Source organism: Balaenoptera physalus (assembly GCF_965194825.1).
Source record: "Balaenoptera physalus genome assembly, chromosome: 4".
NCBI classification, from domain to species: domain Eukaryota; kingdom Metazoa; phylum Chordata; class Mammalia; order Artiodactyla; family Balaenopteridae; genus Balaenoptera; species Balaenoptera physalus.
The window spans coordinates 35,821,188-35,838,130 of record NC_138891.1 but is presented as its reverse complement, the minus strand read 5'-3'; the positions used below and the strand labels follow the sequence as shown (position 1 = coordinate 35,838,130).

The following is a 16,943-nucleotide window of genomic DNA, read 5'->3' as shown; positions in this document are numbered from 1 at the left end:
GCCCGCAAACAATGCCCCTTTATCAGGAGGGCCCAGGAATGGGTTGTCAGAGTGTCTGAGAGGACTATTAGGCGTCTGGTGCAATTTGTGAGACAGAAACTTTGAGAAGGGCCTTTGCTTACAGCTTAAGGTGATTATATCTCATAGCTAAATAGAACGGGTGAAGAAAGTTTTCGTTCATTACTGAACGTGTCCTTATGTCTCATCTCTGCACAGGCTGGACCCAAATGCCATCCAAATTCCATTATGGACGCAGGAAGCCAAGGACGCCACTTGCCACAGTGTTGCTCTGTGCCAGCTGCAGCTGTCTGGGCTTCATTTTAATGAAGGCAGACAAAGGGGGCTCTCGGCCTTGAACATTCCTCTTGCAAGGCCCAGAGGAAAAAGTGACATTAGTAAAACATTCCTCCCTTGTCCTTTTATCAAGGGTAAGCTTCTGTATTTTCCACCAACCACTGTCTCATTAATAATGCAGTGACTTAAGATCTTTAACAAGCAAACAGATATAACACAGTATGGCTTAGAGGTACATGCTAAAAAAAGTTTAACCACATCCTTGACAGCAAATGTTGAAAAACAAGTGGAATTTAGATAAAACTTGCTCTAGCAGCACAAAACAAACAAACAAACAAAAACCCCAGTGAATAGAGACTGATAGAGGAGCAGTATTTCTCTACATGCTGCTACTAGTCTACCTTGCCTTGGATATAGAAAAGCAAATTTTATTAATTGTAGGGCAATTCCAAAAAATATTTATTGTGAACCTGCTACATACAAAGTGAGAAAAGGACAAAACTGGAGCTGAGTGTGGGGATTAGTAATAAAACTGTGAAAAACTGATTGGAGAGAAGAATGGTTAGGAGGCTTTGAGGGTGGTTCAAAAGATAAAGGATGTATGGGTTGCCCTGGGAAGGAGGTAGTGGGATGGAAACGTGGGAAGATGCAACAGAGTTTCATACAGGAAGAACCAGTCTGGGATGGATCTGTTCAGATCTAGAAGCATCAGAAATGACACCAAGTCTCCAGACTGGGTACCTTGAAATTGTGTCAAGGGTACCATTTACAGATATGTGTGTGTCAGGGAAAGCAGAGCACGCTGGTGATGACTGGTTCCAGACAGGCTGCATTTCTGAAGGGGAAGTGAAGAGGCAAGGTTACATGTGGGAGAAAAACTAAGGGCACACAGACAACAGCTTGAGAACATCTCAAAAAGGGGGTTAGTGTCAGAGAGCTGGGCAGCTAACAAAATTAAATGATATTAGAGGTAAAGAAAGCGGAAGACTGGACTGCTGGGTGTGGTACCTAGGAAGCCACTGCTCATCTTCTGATGGAGCGCCCTCAACTGGGTGGCAGAGGAAGACGCCATACTGAAGACGGTCAAGGAGTAACTCAGTATAGGGCGTCAGCTGCTCAAGCCAAAAACCCAAAGCATCATCGATTCCTCTCTTTCACTCACAGCCACCCCAACTCATCCTGTCCTTCAGCTGGTCCTGTTGTCTCCACCTCCACAATGTTAGGTTTCCATCTCCTCGCACAGACCACACTCCATCCCAACATCAAGACTCCCCTGGACTGGGACTTCCCTGGTGGCGCAGTGGTTGAGAATCCACCTGCCAATGCAGGGGACACAGGTTCGAGCCCTGGTCTGGGAAGATCCCACATGCCGCGGAGCAATTAAGCCCGTGCGCCACAACTACTGAGCCTGCGCTCTAGAGCCCGCGAGCCACAACTACTGAGCCCATGAGCCACAACTACTGAGCCTGTGCACCACAACTACAGAGCCTGCACTCTAGAGCCCCATGCTCTGCAACAAGAGAAGCCACTGCAATGAGAAGCCCGCGCACTGCAACGAAGACCCATTGCAGCCAAAAATAAATAAGTTTTAAAAAATCATTAAAAGACTCCCCTGGACTAATGCAACAGGACCCTAACTGCTCTCCCCACTGAAACTCCTGTGTCCACACCAGTCTTCCATGGAACTCCCCATTCCAGCCTAGGAGGCTCTAAACCAGTGCTTCTCAAAATATCTGGGATGAAGAACTGGTCTTCACCACCCCCAACGCCCCCCTCTGCTCCAATTCATTATGGACCAGGTGTTCTCAAATACAATAAAAATGAGTTACTGATAAAATAATCACATGCTTTGATGCTGCAGAAATGTCAAACTGCTATAAGTTTTTGACTGCTTCCCTCAAGCCAGGCCAGTAGCGGTTTGAGGCCTGGCAGCCCACAGACCACACTGGAATAACTCTGCTCTAAAACGCTCTGGGCTCCAGCAGCCTCTCAACCACCCACTCTCTCCCTGGCTTATTCTGATCTAGCCAATTTCACTACGTTCAAGCCAAGTCTGATGGCCTCAAACTTGTTTCCCTAGGAGTCTGGCACTTGCCGTGCCCTCTGCCTGGACCGTTCTGGCCCTGCATTTTCCCATGGATGGATTCCTTCCAGGCACTCAGGGCTCAGTCCCAAATGTCACCTGGAGAAGTCTTCCTCTGCCATCTAATTTAGAGGACAGATCCCCATCCCAGCCCTTAACACTCCGGAATACATTCCTGGCTTTACTGTTAGTTAGTTAGTTATTTAGGCTGTGTTGGGTCTTCGTTTCTGTGCGAGGGCTTTCTCTAGTTGCGGCATGCGGGGGCCACTCTTCATCGCGGTGCGCGGGCCTCTCACTATCGTGGCCTCTCTTGTTGGGAGCACAGGCTCCAGACGCGCAGGCTCAGTAGTTGTGGCTCACGGGCCCAGTTGCTCCGCGGCACGTGGGATCTTCCCAGACCAGGGCTCGAACCCGTGTCCCCTGCATTGGCAGGCAGATTCTCAACCACTGCACCACCAGGGAAGCCCACACTTATTTATTTTTAAAATTGGATGAAGAAATGCTTTCCCACCATCCCAGTTCACTGTAGGCCATCTGCCCAGGCAGACTGGCAAAAGTTCAGTGCCACCAAAGTCACCTCCTTGAGGGCAGGAGGCACACAGGCATAGGTTCTTCAGTGGAACGGAAGCCCCCAGAGGGCAGGGATCTGGTCTCTGCACTGTTCACCGCTACATCCCAGCACTTAGAATAGCGCCTGAAAGGATGCAGGTGCACAATAAAAATTCACTGAGTAAACAGGGAGAAATGAAAGCTGCTCTCTTGAGAAGTGCAGCTGTAAAGGGAAGGAGAGACTTAGGGGTGGGTTGGGGGCCAGCAGTAGTACAGCAGAGGGTGGGCAAGACAGAAAACAGGAGGAGAAAAATGAACTAACAAGAGGGGCACACACAGCAAGCACCTGGAATTCTCGGGGACAAGATCACCAGGAGCAGCGCTGAGGGGGCTTCCTTGTAGAGGAAAGACTTGGCACTGGGCCTGAGCCCTGAGAAGTAAGATACTTGGTAATTCGAGGAGTTCTGAGAAGGGCATTCCAGGAAGTAGGAAAAACATAGGCAAAGGAACAAGAAAGGAAGTTTTTAAATGGAAGATAATTTGAGGGATGCAACATCTATTCAGCATTTTATTATAAAATATTTCAAACCATATGATGCCTTAAATTTACCACAAACTTTTTCATTTTAAGTCTATGAACCAAAAAAGTCACATTTTAGTACTATTTCACATTTAATAGCAACTAGCTTCCTGGAGTTTCCATTCCAGAGGCAGAACAAGGCCAAGTTGAGCAGCAAGATGGGGGCGGAATAGTCTCCGAGATGGCAGCTTCTCAGTAAGAAGCTTAAAATTTGTTATTAGAAAGAACATCAGACTCAGGAAGGTCAAGGTCTAGTCCCATGTTGGCAGTAACTCACCTCCTGCGTGACTTTAGGCAAATCACTTCACCTTTTTGAGTCTCATCTTACATCTGGGAGAAAACTGAGGGAGTTGGACTACAGACCTATAATTAGGGTCACAACATATTTTATCGTCTAAAGACACTTTGGAAAGTCAAAGAGGGTGCTATTCTTAATTTTGCCAGAACAACAGACATAACGCTGATCCCAAAGAAACCAAGATGTACAGTCATCTTACTTACATGCTTCAGCTCTGAAGCACCATCCTTCTCTAGAAACACCCAAGGCTCCCTTCATGCTCTCTAGCTGGCCCTGTGCCTGGCACATCCCAGATGCTCACTAAGCATTTGCCCCATTTCCTTTTGGTGAGCTTTTCTGCATTCTTTATATAATCAAAGCTATTGATCTGTTCTTCCACAACTTCACTGCCTTATAATAGCTGAACCGTCCTTGTGCCAAACAGCTGCACCCTTCCTTCGGTTGATTTTACATTCCGTATAGTCCCAGGTGCCTCTACTATGGAACAGTTTTTCAAAGAAGGTAAATATTTAGGTACAAACCCTATTCTTTTTCAAACCAAAGAATAAGTAGCCAAAGAATGTAATCGACTGGTCGGAAATTCTGCAATTACTCAAGGCCTGGGTGGGTTGTGGTGAAAACCTTCTCAACTAGCTTGCTAATGGACCACTTTAACCATGTATACCATAAAAGAGAGAAACGTTAAAAAAAACATACCTATGCATTTGGCAAATCTTAGAAGCAAAGAAAACACTCTGCATAGGCCTAAACTCTGATTGCTCAAAACCAGGTAACCCAGAGCTGGCCTGCACATTTCCAAATACAGCATGTAACGACTCGTTAGACTTTTAAACGCTGATTGGGTTTTTTTGGTTTTGTTTTAAGGAAAGTGCATCCTGGCTGTCATATACTTTCTTTCAGCACCAATGATACTTTATGCCTTGTAGGTTTAAAAGTATTTGTCCAGTTATTTACTTTAACTGTAATTGAGTTGGGGGGGGGGAGTGAGGGAGTCACTTCTTCCGTACCCAAGGAGGCAGCCGCCCCTCTGCCCCTTCTGGAATGTTCTCTTGCTATTAATGAAAGAACTACAGATATGAGTCATACCCACGGGTTTACGGGTGACATAACTAGATATTCTGAGAACATTTCTCATTGAGGAAATGAACACCCATTCAGTCCATGGCAAGATCAAAAGGCAAGAGGGTGGAGAACGTCCCAGGAAAGGATCTAGCCTTGGTGTAAAAACTGGACACTCCGGTTTACTGCCTACTGTCTTGGAATAATCTCAGAAACCAGCAGTAGAGATTACATAAATTGTGAATGAGACAGTCAGGAAAAGCTCTGCTGATAAAGAGCAAACAATCCTTATAAACACAGAGAAAAGGAAAACGTAAAGCGAAACCAACAACACTTTCTCCCTTACTAAAAAAGACAAAATAACATCTTCATTTCTGAGAATTCTTTATAACAAGCAGTAATCTCCGAAGTGTTTAAGACTTTTTCATCCTTAAAGTCCTTTAAGATCCAAAGCTCAGACATACTAAATTCTCTTTTTTTTAAGAGAGGCTTCCCCAAACAGAAGAGGTCTAGGTCTGTCTTCACAGGCCAAGGGGTTTAACCATCTTTAGAGTCAAAGAAATGCCTTCCTCAGCCCTGGTCTTGGGTGTGTCTCCTGCTGGTCACCTGCACAGACCAGCAAGCACTGCACCCACCGGAGGTGCCCTCCCCAGAGGGGAAAACACAGAGGAGCATCCTTGGAATGCGGCAGGGCTTTCCAGCAGTTTCCTGGAAGAATTCTGGGACCTTAGGAAGAGGTATTTCTTTGTTTTATAAACAAACACAGAGGATGCCGCTCCTTTTCTTATTCATTCCCTCTGTTAGCTCTTGAGCGCATTTGGAATACTCTCTTTCGGCTGTTTTTAAATCTCAAATAGCTTTCTATCACCCTGCCCCTCTCGGTTTTCTTCAGCCTTGGAAAAGTTACTTCTAGTGCCAAAAACATGAAATGAGCATTTATCGTTTTTTATGTGGATGGCTTTTTTCCTTCTTTTTCTTTTCTTATATCTCTCTAACAATCCAGGGACCCTGTTAAAATACTCTTACAAAGTGGAGATGATCTCTTCTGGTTGGCTTTCCCTAAGATTCTGTTACAGCCTTAGGGTTGTTACTCAAGAGCTGCTGACCCATTTGAATCACACCACGTAGGAGCCAAGTGGGAGACGGCATAGGAACCCCAGAGGACCAAGAATTAGGGAACTTCTCCTTTCCCTCCACTGTTCCACCCTCTGACCCAACATAATACCTGCCTATGATGATTGTTCTAAGGGGAGGTTTCCAGTTTCCAAACAAATTGGTCAGCTATCTCTACATGGACAAAATCGCAATGTAACCAAACAGGACCCTACAGGGCCTTCCCAAGACAGACACCACCCGACCCCGCCAAAACCCTCTGTTTTTGCTCCCCTCTGAAGTACCTAGGTAACAGTATCCGATGCACATTTCCTGAGTTGTTTTACAGATGCTGAAACCACCGCCAAATGGAAGAACTTAACTACTTGATGACCATGAGCCCCCAGACCAACTGGCACCTAAGGATTCATAATGTCAACCACCCTGTTACCTCAACACCAGCCAATCAGAGAATTGTGCACGAGCTGATCACATACCCTGGGACCACCCTCCCTCACGTGGCCTTTCCTTCGGGGATTTGGGGGTTTTTAGAGTGCGAGTCACCCATCCTCCTTGTATTGGTGCCTTTACAATAAACACTGCACTTTCCTTCACCACAACCCGGTGTCAGCAGGTTGGCTTTACTGTGCACGGGCAAGCAGACCCAAGTTTGGTTCAGTAGCAGCACGGGTGGACTTGACAATTAAGCCCTCTTCCCTTCATCCTGTGTGAGGATGGACTGCCTACTAACTGCTGGTGAAACTGCAGGCACAGACACGATGGCTTCTGCCTCTGCATAAACTCTGGATGGGAAAGAGGGATCGTCAACATGTTAGGGAACCGTTGATCGAAACTGCCCACCTTGGCCAGGCACGAGGATAACCACTTGCATGAGTTGTCTCACAACAGGAGGTCCTGATAAGGACATGGTGCTGCCGTGGAAAACTAACCAGGAGAATTCGGGAGGGGCCGAAAGGAGGGAGGAGATGCCAGCCCATAATGTGGGCCAACGTCCCAGAAACGGTCATGCTAGAATCCGTCTTGGCTGAGAGATGCAAGAACCACCAGAGAGGACCCTGAGTCAGATCCAATATGGGCACAAGCAAGATGATTGGCCAGAGACAACCCAGAAACTAGCCCCATCACCACAAAACCTGAGGCCGAGAGCCACATGGCCGAGCAGTCCTCCTGGGCTCCCTTACCCTGCTGTTCTCCGCCCAGGCGCCCCTTCCCAATAAAGTCTTTTGCTTTGTCAGTACGTATGTCTCCTCAGACAATTCATTTCCAAGTGTTAGACAACAGCCCATTTTCTCAGGCCCTGGAAGGGGTTCCCCTTCCTGCAACAAACATATTTCCCCAAACTGAGTATCTCTTTTGACAGAAATCACTGGTCTTTCTGCTGCCTGGTCGAAGGCAGGTGATACAAAATGACTTCAATTTCAGTAGCTAAGAAAACTCAGGGCCTAGGATCAAACTACCAGTTAGGTCATATTCCTAGGGCTCCTGGGTCATAATTTTATCAATGATTAAAATAAAATGATTTTTAAAACACTCTGTAAATATAAAAGCACACCACCTAAAAGCACAACACATCCATCAGGAGTCATGGGGATGAAAATAACGATATCCATCTCTCAGGACACTGAGAAGATCACAGTGAGAAGACGAGCATCTGTATAAAGCACCCAGACCTATGCTTGGTGCGTAACAGGTAATCAATAAAAAAATAAAAAAATAGTAGGTAGAGTTTACTGTTTTTAGGGAGTCTGCGGACCAAGGGTAATCAGGTGGGGAAGACCGACAGCAGATATTCTGAAACCCTCTCCTCGCACATACTTACTGAGTCTCAGCTCCCAGCAGCATCTCCACTTTCTCGTTCACGTGGTTACTAAGGACCGTCAGCGTAAAGAGGTGACTAGCAGAGTTCTGTCTTGAATAAAGCACTGCGGAACTGTTCTTCCCTGGAGGAGAATTAAGCTCTTCGCTGTCACAAGACTCCACCAGTAGCTGATCTCTTAAGGAATAATCATTGACATTGTAACTTTCCTCACTGTAAGGAAGAGGGAAAAAGAACCTATCAGTAATTCAGTGGACGAGACTGGGACGTTATCAGTGTTCAAATCACATTTTGGGGGAAGGCGGCAGGGGAGGGAAGGAGGACAGGGAGAGAATGATTTATTTTAAAATAGGAATTGGACTCTGAATTCATCTACTGATTACGTGTCAATATAACCCTCCAAAATTAAACCTGTTAATTACTATTTTTCTGTAGTATACTAAATTGTATCTTACATATAAAAGCAATATTAAAAACAATTATTAGCACCTACTGTGTAGCACAGGGAACTCTACTCAATTTTCTGTAATGGTCTATATGAGAAAAGAATCTAAAAAAAGAGTGGATATATGTACATGTATAACTGATTCCCTTTGCTGTACATCTGAAACTAACACAACATTGTAAATCAACTATACTCCAATAAAAATTTTTTAAAAAACAATTATTAAACCCTCTAGGTTTTATTTTACATTTTCCTGGCATTTTCTTGCAACAAGTGAGACAGGCATGCATCATGGTAAGGCTTGAACAGCTATACTTCCCCAGCCTTACCCCCATCCGCAGGATAGAGGTTGTCCCAAACCTACTCACACTCTGGGTAGCGAAGCTGCACTCGCAGCCTCCAAACCACCAGGCACAGGAGGGAAGAACAGCCCCAGAGGTCTGCTTGCTTCTGGCAAGACGCCCAACCCATCCTTCCCTCCAACATGCATGGCCTCACCACCTGTTCAGAAACCACCAGGACTGATCCCGCCACACCCTCTATCCCTGCTTATGCCCAAGACCGCCTGGTATTCTTCATTCCCCTGAAGGTACTCTCACCTGCACAGTGCTGTGAACATGCCTAATCGGGCCTCACCTCCCTCAGCCCCTCGGCTGAAGCATTCCACTGCATCCTCTGGAAATGCACCTCATTTAGGGAATCCAGCAAAATCTTCTAAATCCTCAGCCCCTTCTCTGAACTCTCCCTTTACCTTCTTGCCTTAACAGACACTTGGCTCTTCTAGAGAGCACAGCCTGCTCTGAAGGCTCTCTGTCTGCTTGAGTCTCATTACTCCTAGACAATGATCGCTTCCTCCTCCCAGAAGGTCCCCAGCTTTGATGCTCATGCCATCAGTCTCTGTCTCATCATCACAGTCATCTCCAGGCCCCTGGATTATGCCTCATCCTCACTCGTGCGTTTAGTTGCTGGCTTACTGTCACTCTCCAACACTACTTCCTTGAATTTCCATGTGGCAATCCTTCCATTACCCCCGCCTCTCAGTTCCTTGACTTCCCCTTCAACAATCAACCTTGTCACTACCACCAACTGCAACCTCTCTGCAATCCCAACGTCAAACACCCCTGTCTAACCAGCCCCGCCAATCCCTTTGACTCACCTCTTCTAATCCTCAACCTCAACAATTTTAACCCACCATTCCTACAACCCACTCACTCCACCACCTTTCCCTCCATCCTTAAACCCTTCGTGTCCTCTCATTTATGCTTATTCACTTATCCAACTTGAATGTCTTGATACCTACTTACAATCACTCCTTGCAGACACACTCATTTCCTTGGCAAATCCCAACTCTGGTTAGATACACCTCCCCCTCTATTCTCTATCTGTACTCTCAGTTGAACACGGCAGAGCTCAATAATAACTGCTGAGTAAATGGATGACCATGCAATACATTTTAATGTATTCTAGGAACCATATTGGATAATTACCTTACTTAATAATAAATGCAAATGTATGAACTCAGGAGAGCTAAGAGATAAAAAAAATCCTTGTGCCCAACTATACTAGGAATTTCGGAATAGGCCATTTTGTTCAAGATTTCTTAGAAAGTTTTTCATTCGGTGGTGGGCATCTGCCTGTCAACCACTCCCTGTAACTCTCCTTTAGAAACTTTATAATCATTTTTAAAATTTAGTTTGATAGATTCTTCCCCCTCCAAAACCGGCAAACACAGTTATATCATCTATAAAAGCAAAATACTGCCTATTGATCAAGTCTGTTTGTTGCTAGGGTAATCATCTGTATTAACTGAAAGTTCACATGGCAAGATCACCTCCAAAGCTCCCCTGAGACTGCCGAGGGACCAGCACAGCCATACTCAGAATATAAAATATTTCTCATATCAAAATGAGGCTTATCAAAGGTCACATAATTTTTATAAAAGGAGGAAGCAGGGTAATACACTTTACAAACAAACAATGTTATACTTTTAAAAGACCGTGTTTACCAGAAACAAAGCAGTCGATTTTTGGCAAAGCTGGTATCAGGCTGCACCCCGCAGGCCTACAAGCCTCGTAGCTGCCCAGCCTCGAGACCGAAGACAGAGCGCGGAAACAGCGACAGAGACATCAGTGGTTTATTGGAGAGGGGATCTCACACATCCGAAACATCCGCGGCCTGTGCTGCAGACAGCGGGCGGGACAGGGCAGGAGTCTTTATTGCTTGGGGCGGGGGAGACGGACGCTACCATTTATAGGGGGAAGTGACGCCAGGTGGGCTTATCAGTTACCAGGGAGACCAGCAGCTGGGGCGCATCACTCACAGCCCCTCAGGTTAATGACCATCACGAGGGTAGATGTTTCTCTTTAATAAACTAGCAGATGGAATCATTCTGGCCTGATGATTAGAACAATCACTAGCTGGGGCAGGGGGCAAGCACGTTCCTGTGAGTAAGGTGTAGGTGGCACTGCTCCAGCAGGGGATGTACAGAGAACAAGAGAACAGCCATTTTGAGTGGCCTGACCATACAGCAAGTAAAGCTTATAATATTGTCTACAGCTCAGACACAGATGTAGTAAAACCCAGAACTCAGGATAAAACCAAAAAGTAAAAAATAAAGACAAAAGCAAAACCTCAGCAACAACATCAAAAACTAGATGAACAAGGACTTGCTTGTTACTGTCCCTCTCTCTGCACCTTTGAGTTACTCTTTTGGTCCAACTCACAAGTTTAAAAAGATGACCTGGGGCTTCCCTGGTGGCGCAGTGGTTGAGAGTCTGCCTGCCAATGCAGGGGACACGGGTTCGAGCCCTGATCTGGGAAGATCCCACATGCCGCGGAGCAACTAGGCCCGTGAGCCACAATTACTGAGCCTGCGCGTCTGGAGCCTGTGCTCCGCAACAAGAGAGGCCGCGATAGTGAGAGGCCCGCGCACCGCGATGAAGAGTGGCCCCCGCTTGCCACAACTAGAGAAAGCCCTCGCACAGAAACGAAGACCCAACACAGCCAAAAATAAATAAATAAATAAATAAATAATTAATTAATTAATTTTTTAAAAAAAGATGACCTTTTAGTTAAAGACGCCCATTTCCAGTTAAAAATAATTCTGCTTCAGAGAAATCCAAGCTCCTTAATGTGGCACACATGGGGTATGTAGGCAGTGCCCTAAATAATGACATTGCAAAGGTATTCTTTGTATTCCCAAAGAAATAAAAGGCAAAGAACTCTATATGCTATAAAGCCATCATTCAAGATGACTCAAGTTCCAAAAAGTCTTCAGCATAAAGTGGCTTTACTTACTAGGTAGTCCCCAGTAGAATTCAAGACGAAGAGTTCACAGGAAACTAATGTAAACAAATATGAAAAAACTAGTTAAGTCTTTTTTTTCCTCTTAATTTTCAGAGTTCATATTTCCCCCAGCGTTTGCCTAAATACAACCAGTGTTTGCCTAAATACAAACAATACCAGCTACTGTTGTTTCATCGATGTGTTGAATCTTTGTCTTCGGGGGGTAATTAGAGACAGAAGAAGTAGACAATAGAATGTTTCTTTAATTGTTCTCTTAAGCCATGACAACTGCAATGCCATTAAGACCTAGGGTGACCGTTTGATCCAGTTTATACCTGTGGTTCTCTCAGGTGTCCAGTTGGGATGATACTGGATGAAACTGGCAGCCACTTTATTTATAGCTATGTGAGTTCACCTCAAGGTATCCGTGTCTACACATCTGCACATCTGGGTCACTGAATGTGCCTGGACACAGAACTTTCCCCTGTTTTGCCTTCTGTATCCAAAATAGGATGCAGGAAACAAGTTTGCTTTTTTTTTTTTAACTGATTCAATAGCAGTCACCCAATATCATTATTTCATCTAGACCTGCAAACGTCTTCATTATGTGATACATAATGTCCACAACTTCTTCTCTACTCCTTTAATGAATTTAATATAAAAAACTTGATTTAACAGTAGTCAAGTAAGTTGATGATTCATCCTTGTCAGCTATTATTCAAACCCAATGGGATAAAAACTGAAAAGGAGCTCACTCTTGCTAGCGTGTTTGTGCTCTCTCACACACACTCTCACACACTTAGTCTCATAAAGGTTCCAAATAATATTTTCCCCTCTCTAAATCTGCTAAATACTGCGTGAAATTCATTCTCCTCATGTCAGCCAGCACCTACTGTCTCTCTCATGCTAATACAGAAGGATAACTGTTAAAATATGGGCTTAAGCAGAAGGAAGAGGAGCGAATCCACAGTCAGATGCAGCCGTTTACAACCCCACTTCCTCCTCCGCCGACCCACCCGTGTCCAGTAAGTACAAAGCAAGCTCAGCTGGGTTGGGAAAGATGCTCCTTTCCTAGGGAAGTTGATGCTAATCAGACTTCCCCATGTTTGTTTCTTCCATTTAGCAAACATATGGTTTACATAGTCTCTGAAACAATTTGGATCATGCAATTAGGAAGTTAAACTGCTCAGAAAAAGGCAAATGGAAAAACCACCTTTCCTCGCACGGAGAAGTTTATATGTAGACTTCCTCTGATTGTCTCAGACGGGCTCCAAGTTTACCAGCTGCTCATGAAACAAGCGGCAGCTTTGTGCAAGCAGAGGCTCCTATCAGGCGCAGCAATCAAATCTATACAAGCCTGTTGCTCTGTGGTATAAACAATGATGGGTCTCCCTGTTGAAACCCACTTAAAGTCCTAGTAACCTTTGTTGAGATTCCTTTCTTTTCTTAACAAGATAAAAAGCTATCAGTAGAGAACAGGATATGGTGGTAAATAAGTACCTCAATTATTCTTCCCTTGGAAGGCGTTCTTTTGTTAAGCAGCTCGATAGTGTTTGGTTCTACTACATGCTACCTAACAGCATGGGCTGAAAACTGATACACCTTTTTGTGAATAGTGGATTTCCTTTTTTTTTAATTAATTTATTTATTTGTTTATTTTTGGCTGCACTGGGTCTTCGTTGCTACATGCAGACTTAGTCTCTAGTTGCAGCGAGCGGGGGCTACTCTTTGTTGCGGTGCGCGGGCTACTTACTCATTGTGGTGGCTTCTCTTGTTGCAGAGCACGGGCTCTAGGTGCACGGGCTCAGCAGTTGTGGCACATGGGCTCAGTAGTTGTGGCTCACGGGCTCAGTAGTTGTGGCTCGCAGGCTCTAGAGTGCAGGCTCAGTAGTTGTGGCGCACGGGCTTAGTTGCTCCGCGGCATGTGGGATCTTCCCAGACCAGGGCTGGAACCCTGGCAGGGAAGATTCTTAACTGTGCCACCAGGGAAGTCCCAACAGTGGATTTCTTAAACTGATTATTACAGAGCACTTTGAACTTTCTCTCCCACAGATTTCTATAAAGGTGGGAATTTTTCATACTGGGCATATATTTATTACTTTTAAATCAGGACAGTATTTACAACTGCATACAACATACATACAGTTTTAGAATACCAAAGCTGCGCATGTACATACTCAGTAGTGAGTGCAGGGTGACAGACACCCAGCTCCACTCAGGACTTACTCTGGGAAGGAGGGGGAGGAAGAAGGGATGATGATGAAGAGGCTTTAGGTATACCTGCAGTATTATATCAGGGCTTTTGTTTAAAAAGAAGAGATCTGGGCTTCCCTGGTGGCGCCGTGGTTGAGAGTCTGCCTGCCAATGCAGGGGAACACGGGTTCGAGCCCTGGCCTGGGAAGATCCCACATGCCGCGGAGCAACTAGGCCCGTGAGCCACAATTACTGAGCCTGCGCGTCTGGAGCCTGTGCTCCGCAACAAGAGAGGCCGCGATAGTGAGAGGCTCGCGCATGGCGATGAGGAGTGGCCCCTGCTTGCCGCAACTAGAGAAAGCCCTCGCACAGAAACGAAGACTCAACACAGCCATAAATAAATAAATAAATAAATTTAAAAAGAAGAGATCTGACAGTGATATAGCAAAAAATTTATATCTGTTAAACATGGATGATAGGCATGTTAGTGTTCGATAATTTTCTGTATGTTTGAAATATTTTGCAATTCAAGGTAAAAAAAATTTTAATAATAAATGCATAGATGTGAAGACTATCATCATTCCACGTGTCTGTGGATGCCTGAGAGTACAGGTGAAGGGACTCTTGGGCAATGGAATGTTTTTGGCCCTATAAACAACTGATTATTTGCATATAACATCATTGACTGAAAATATAAGGTAAGAGTGAATTCACTAAAGTGGCTGGGTTAAAAAGAAAAAGGCTCTTCTGAGACTTCCCTGGTGGTCCAGTGGCTAAGACTCCACGCTCCCAATGCAGGGGGCCTGGGTTTGATCCCTGGTTGGGGAACTAGATCCTAGATCCCGTATGCCACAACAACAACAACAACAAAAGATCCCGCAGGCCACAACGAAGATCCCGCAGGCCGCAACTAAGATCCCGCAGGCTGCAGCTAAGACCCGGTGCAGCTAGTTAAATAAATAAAGAAACAAACGAATAAATAAATGTCTTTTCCATATATGAATGAATAACACTCAGAAAATATAGTGGAAGAAGTGATCTTATTTATAATAGACACAAAACCCACAAAATATTTACGATTAAACTTAACACGTTTCTCCTATATGAAGACAGCTTTCAAATACTTTAGAAGAAGGCCTGAATGGATAGAAAAGTTTGATATTAAAGAGGTATCAATTCTTCCTAAATTAATATATAATTTTACCACCATCTCTCTGAACAAAATCTCAGGATTTTGGGGGGCACCAAGGACGGGGAATAGTCAAGCTGATTCTAAAACATGAAGAAAAATAAACATGAAAGAACAGTCAGATTGTGAAAGAAAATGAGCGTGAACTGGCCATATGATATATTAAAAACATATTTTAAAGCTACAGTAACTCAAAGACTGAGACTGATAGGTATTAGCTGACAGATGGATAGTGAAACAGAACAGTGGCTTCACAAATTGACCCCAAATACATCTGAGAATTTACTACATGATATAAGTGACATTTCACATCTGTGGAATATTGATGGTTTAGTCAACAAATAATATTGGGACATCTGGAGAAACATCTGAAAAATTTTAAAAAGCTGGCTCCCAACCTCACTCCATAAACCAGGGTACTTCCTTGGGTCCAAGCTCTGGGTACATAACAGTCATGAAGAAGAGGTAGTGATGGAACAGGTCTTTCTGTGGGGCCTTGTGACCAGGGGGTTGCTTTCACACATGCAAATACCATAGGAAGAGTTCCCACCTTACCCCTTAGAAGCAAACATCTTACGTTATTAAGGATGACCAGGAATGAGAAATAGGCTAGATGACCAAGATGGAACCAGGAATATGAAAGCAAAGATGGAGATGGGGAAAACGAGAAGAAGGGTTAGACTATAAAGACTAGCTTTCCTACCCTCCTGCTCAAGTCAGCCTTATCTGTGAGTTGTCTCACCTTCCACCTTGTGTTGTTCTGGAACTTTCTTTCAGAGCCAAAATCTGACAGATTGGAAGGAGAACTTCCAATTCTTCCTTTTGTAAAAGAGTTAAATTTAAAAGAAAAGATACTAGCAAGGATTAACCAAAACAAAACACAATGATTTTCTGGCTCTATCGTCAAAAGTAACATTTATTTTTCACCTAGTCGGTAGCTCCTTTTCCATAGGCTTTGTTTAAAACATTCACACAGTTTCCCTGTGCTAAAAAAAATCTTTACTTGAATCTGCTCGTCAAAAGACAAACGTCTCCTGAGCTAGCAGCTGCCTGCGTTTTCTGCCCACATGCCAGTGAAACTGCTCCCCAAAGTCATGGCGGCCCAACACCCTACCAATTCCAGTGGCCAGATGTCACCACTATTCATCTATAGAACTTGATGAGGTTGAGCCCCTGTGACATCCTGAAACTCTATCTTCCTCTTCTAATGCCTTCTGCAACAGTTCTAAGTCATCCTTTTTTATGGCCATTCTCTAAGATCCCCTCCTAGACCCTCTTGTTTTTCTCTCAGGGATTTATAACGACTCTGCCATTTTCCCCATGTGCAGATTTACAAAAGTCCGTGGGGTTTTATAAAATCAAAGAGATTCTTCCCATTTCCCCTCAAGACACGTACAAGAATTCTTCCTCTGCAGATTTCAACTTGTTCCTCTTCCCCTTCTGAAAACATGACTGCTAAATCCCCACACTTGATCTTGTGCTTAACTGGAATAAGAATACCCTAGGTTAAACATTTCTAGGATGGAAGAGATTGGATTATGCTGAAATTTACTTTGAGTTAAGAGGTTGAAACACTTTTTTCACATGACTAAAGTTGATTTCAATTTTAAATCTTGGTTTTAGAATTAAACAAATTTTTAGTAGAAAAATGTACAATTTTAAAGTAATAAAGTACAGTGTAACAGGTAAGAGTACAGACTTGATTGAGAATGCCTGGTAAGAATCCCAATTCCATCACTCACTCACTTTGTGATCTTGAACAAGTTACTGATCCTCTCTGTGTTTTCTCATATGTAAACTGGGGATAACAATACCCATCTCAGGATTGCTGGGAGAATTAAATGAGATAATACATTTATTATCTTTTTGCATGTAGAGCTTTTACAATCATGCCTGGCTTACAGTAAGTAAATGTTATTAGCTATTATTTCAAATCTTCCTGCAGAACATCATGCCTTTAAATTGCCTGGCATTTTGTTAAAAGCCTAAGAATTATAGGTGCTTTGCAAATGAGTGAGCGGACTAAGCATAATTAGAGC

The 16,943-nt window shown here is 44.2% G+C and overlaps 1 protein-coding gene across 1 annotated transcript in view; it reads right to left on the bottom strand.

Annotated features, from left to right (window-relative positions):
• ARHGEF26 (Rho guanine nucleotide exchange factor 26) overlaps window positions 1-16,943 on the bottom strand; it is a 167,305-nt gene that overhangs the window by 23,918 nt on the left and 126,444 nt on the right. Inside the window, exon 12 of the mRNA XM_082459537.1 lies at window positions 7,796-8,005. Within this exon, the coding sequence (XP_082315663.1) occupies window positions 7,796-8,005 (210 nt within the window). The remainder of the gene's footprint in view (window positions 1-7,795; window positions 8,006-16,943) is intronic.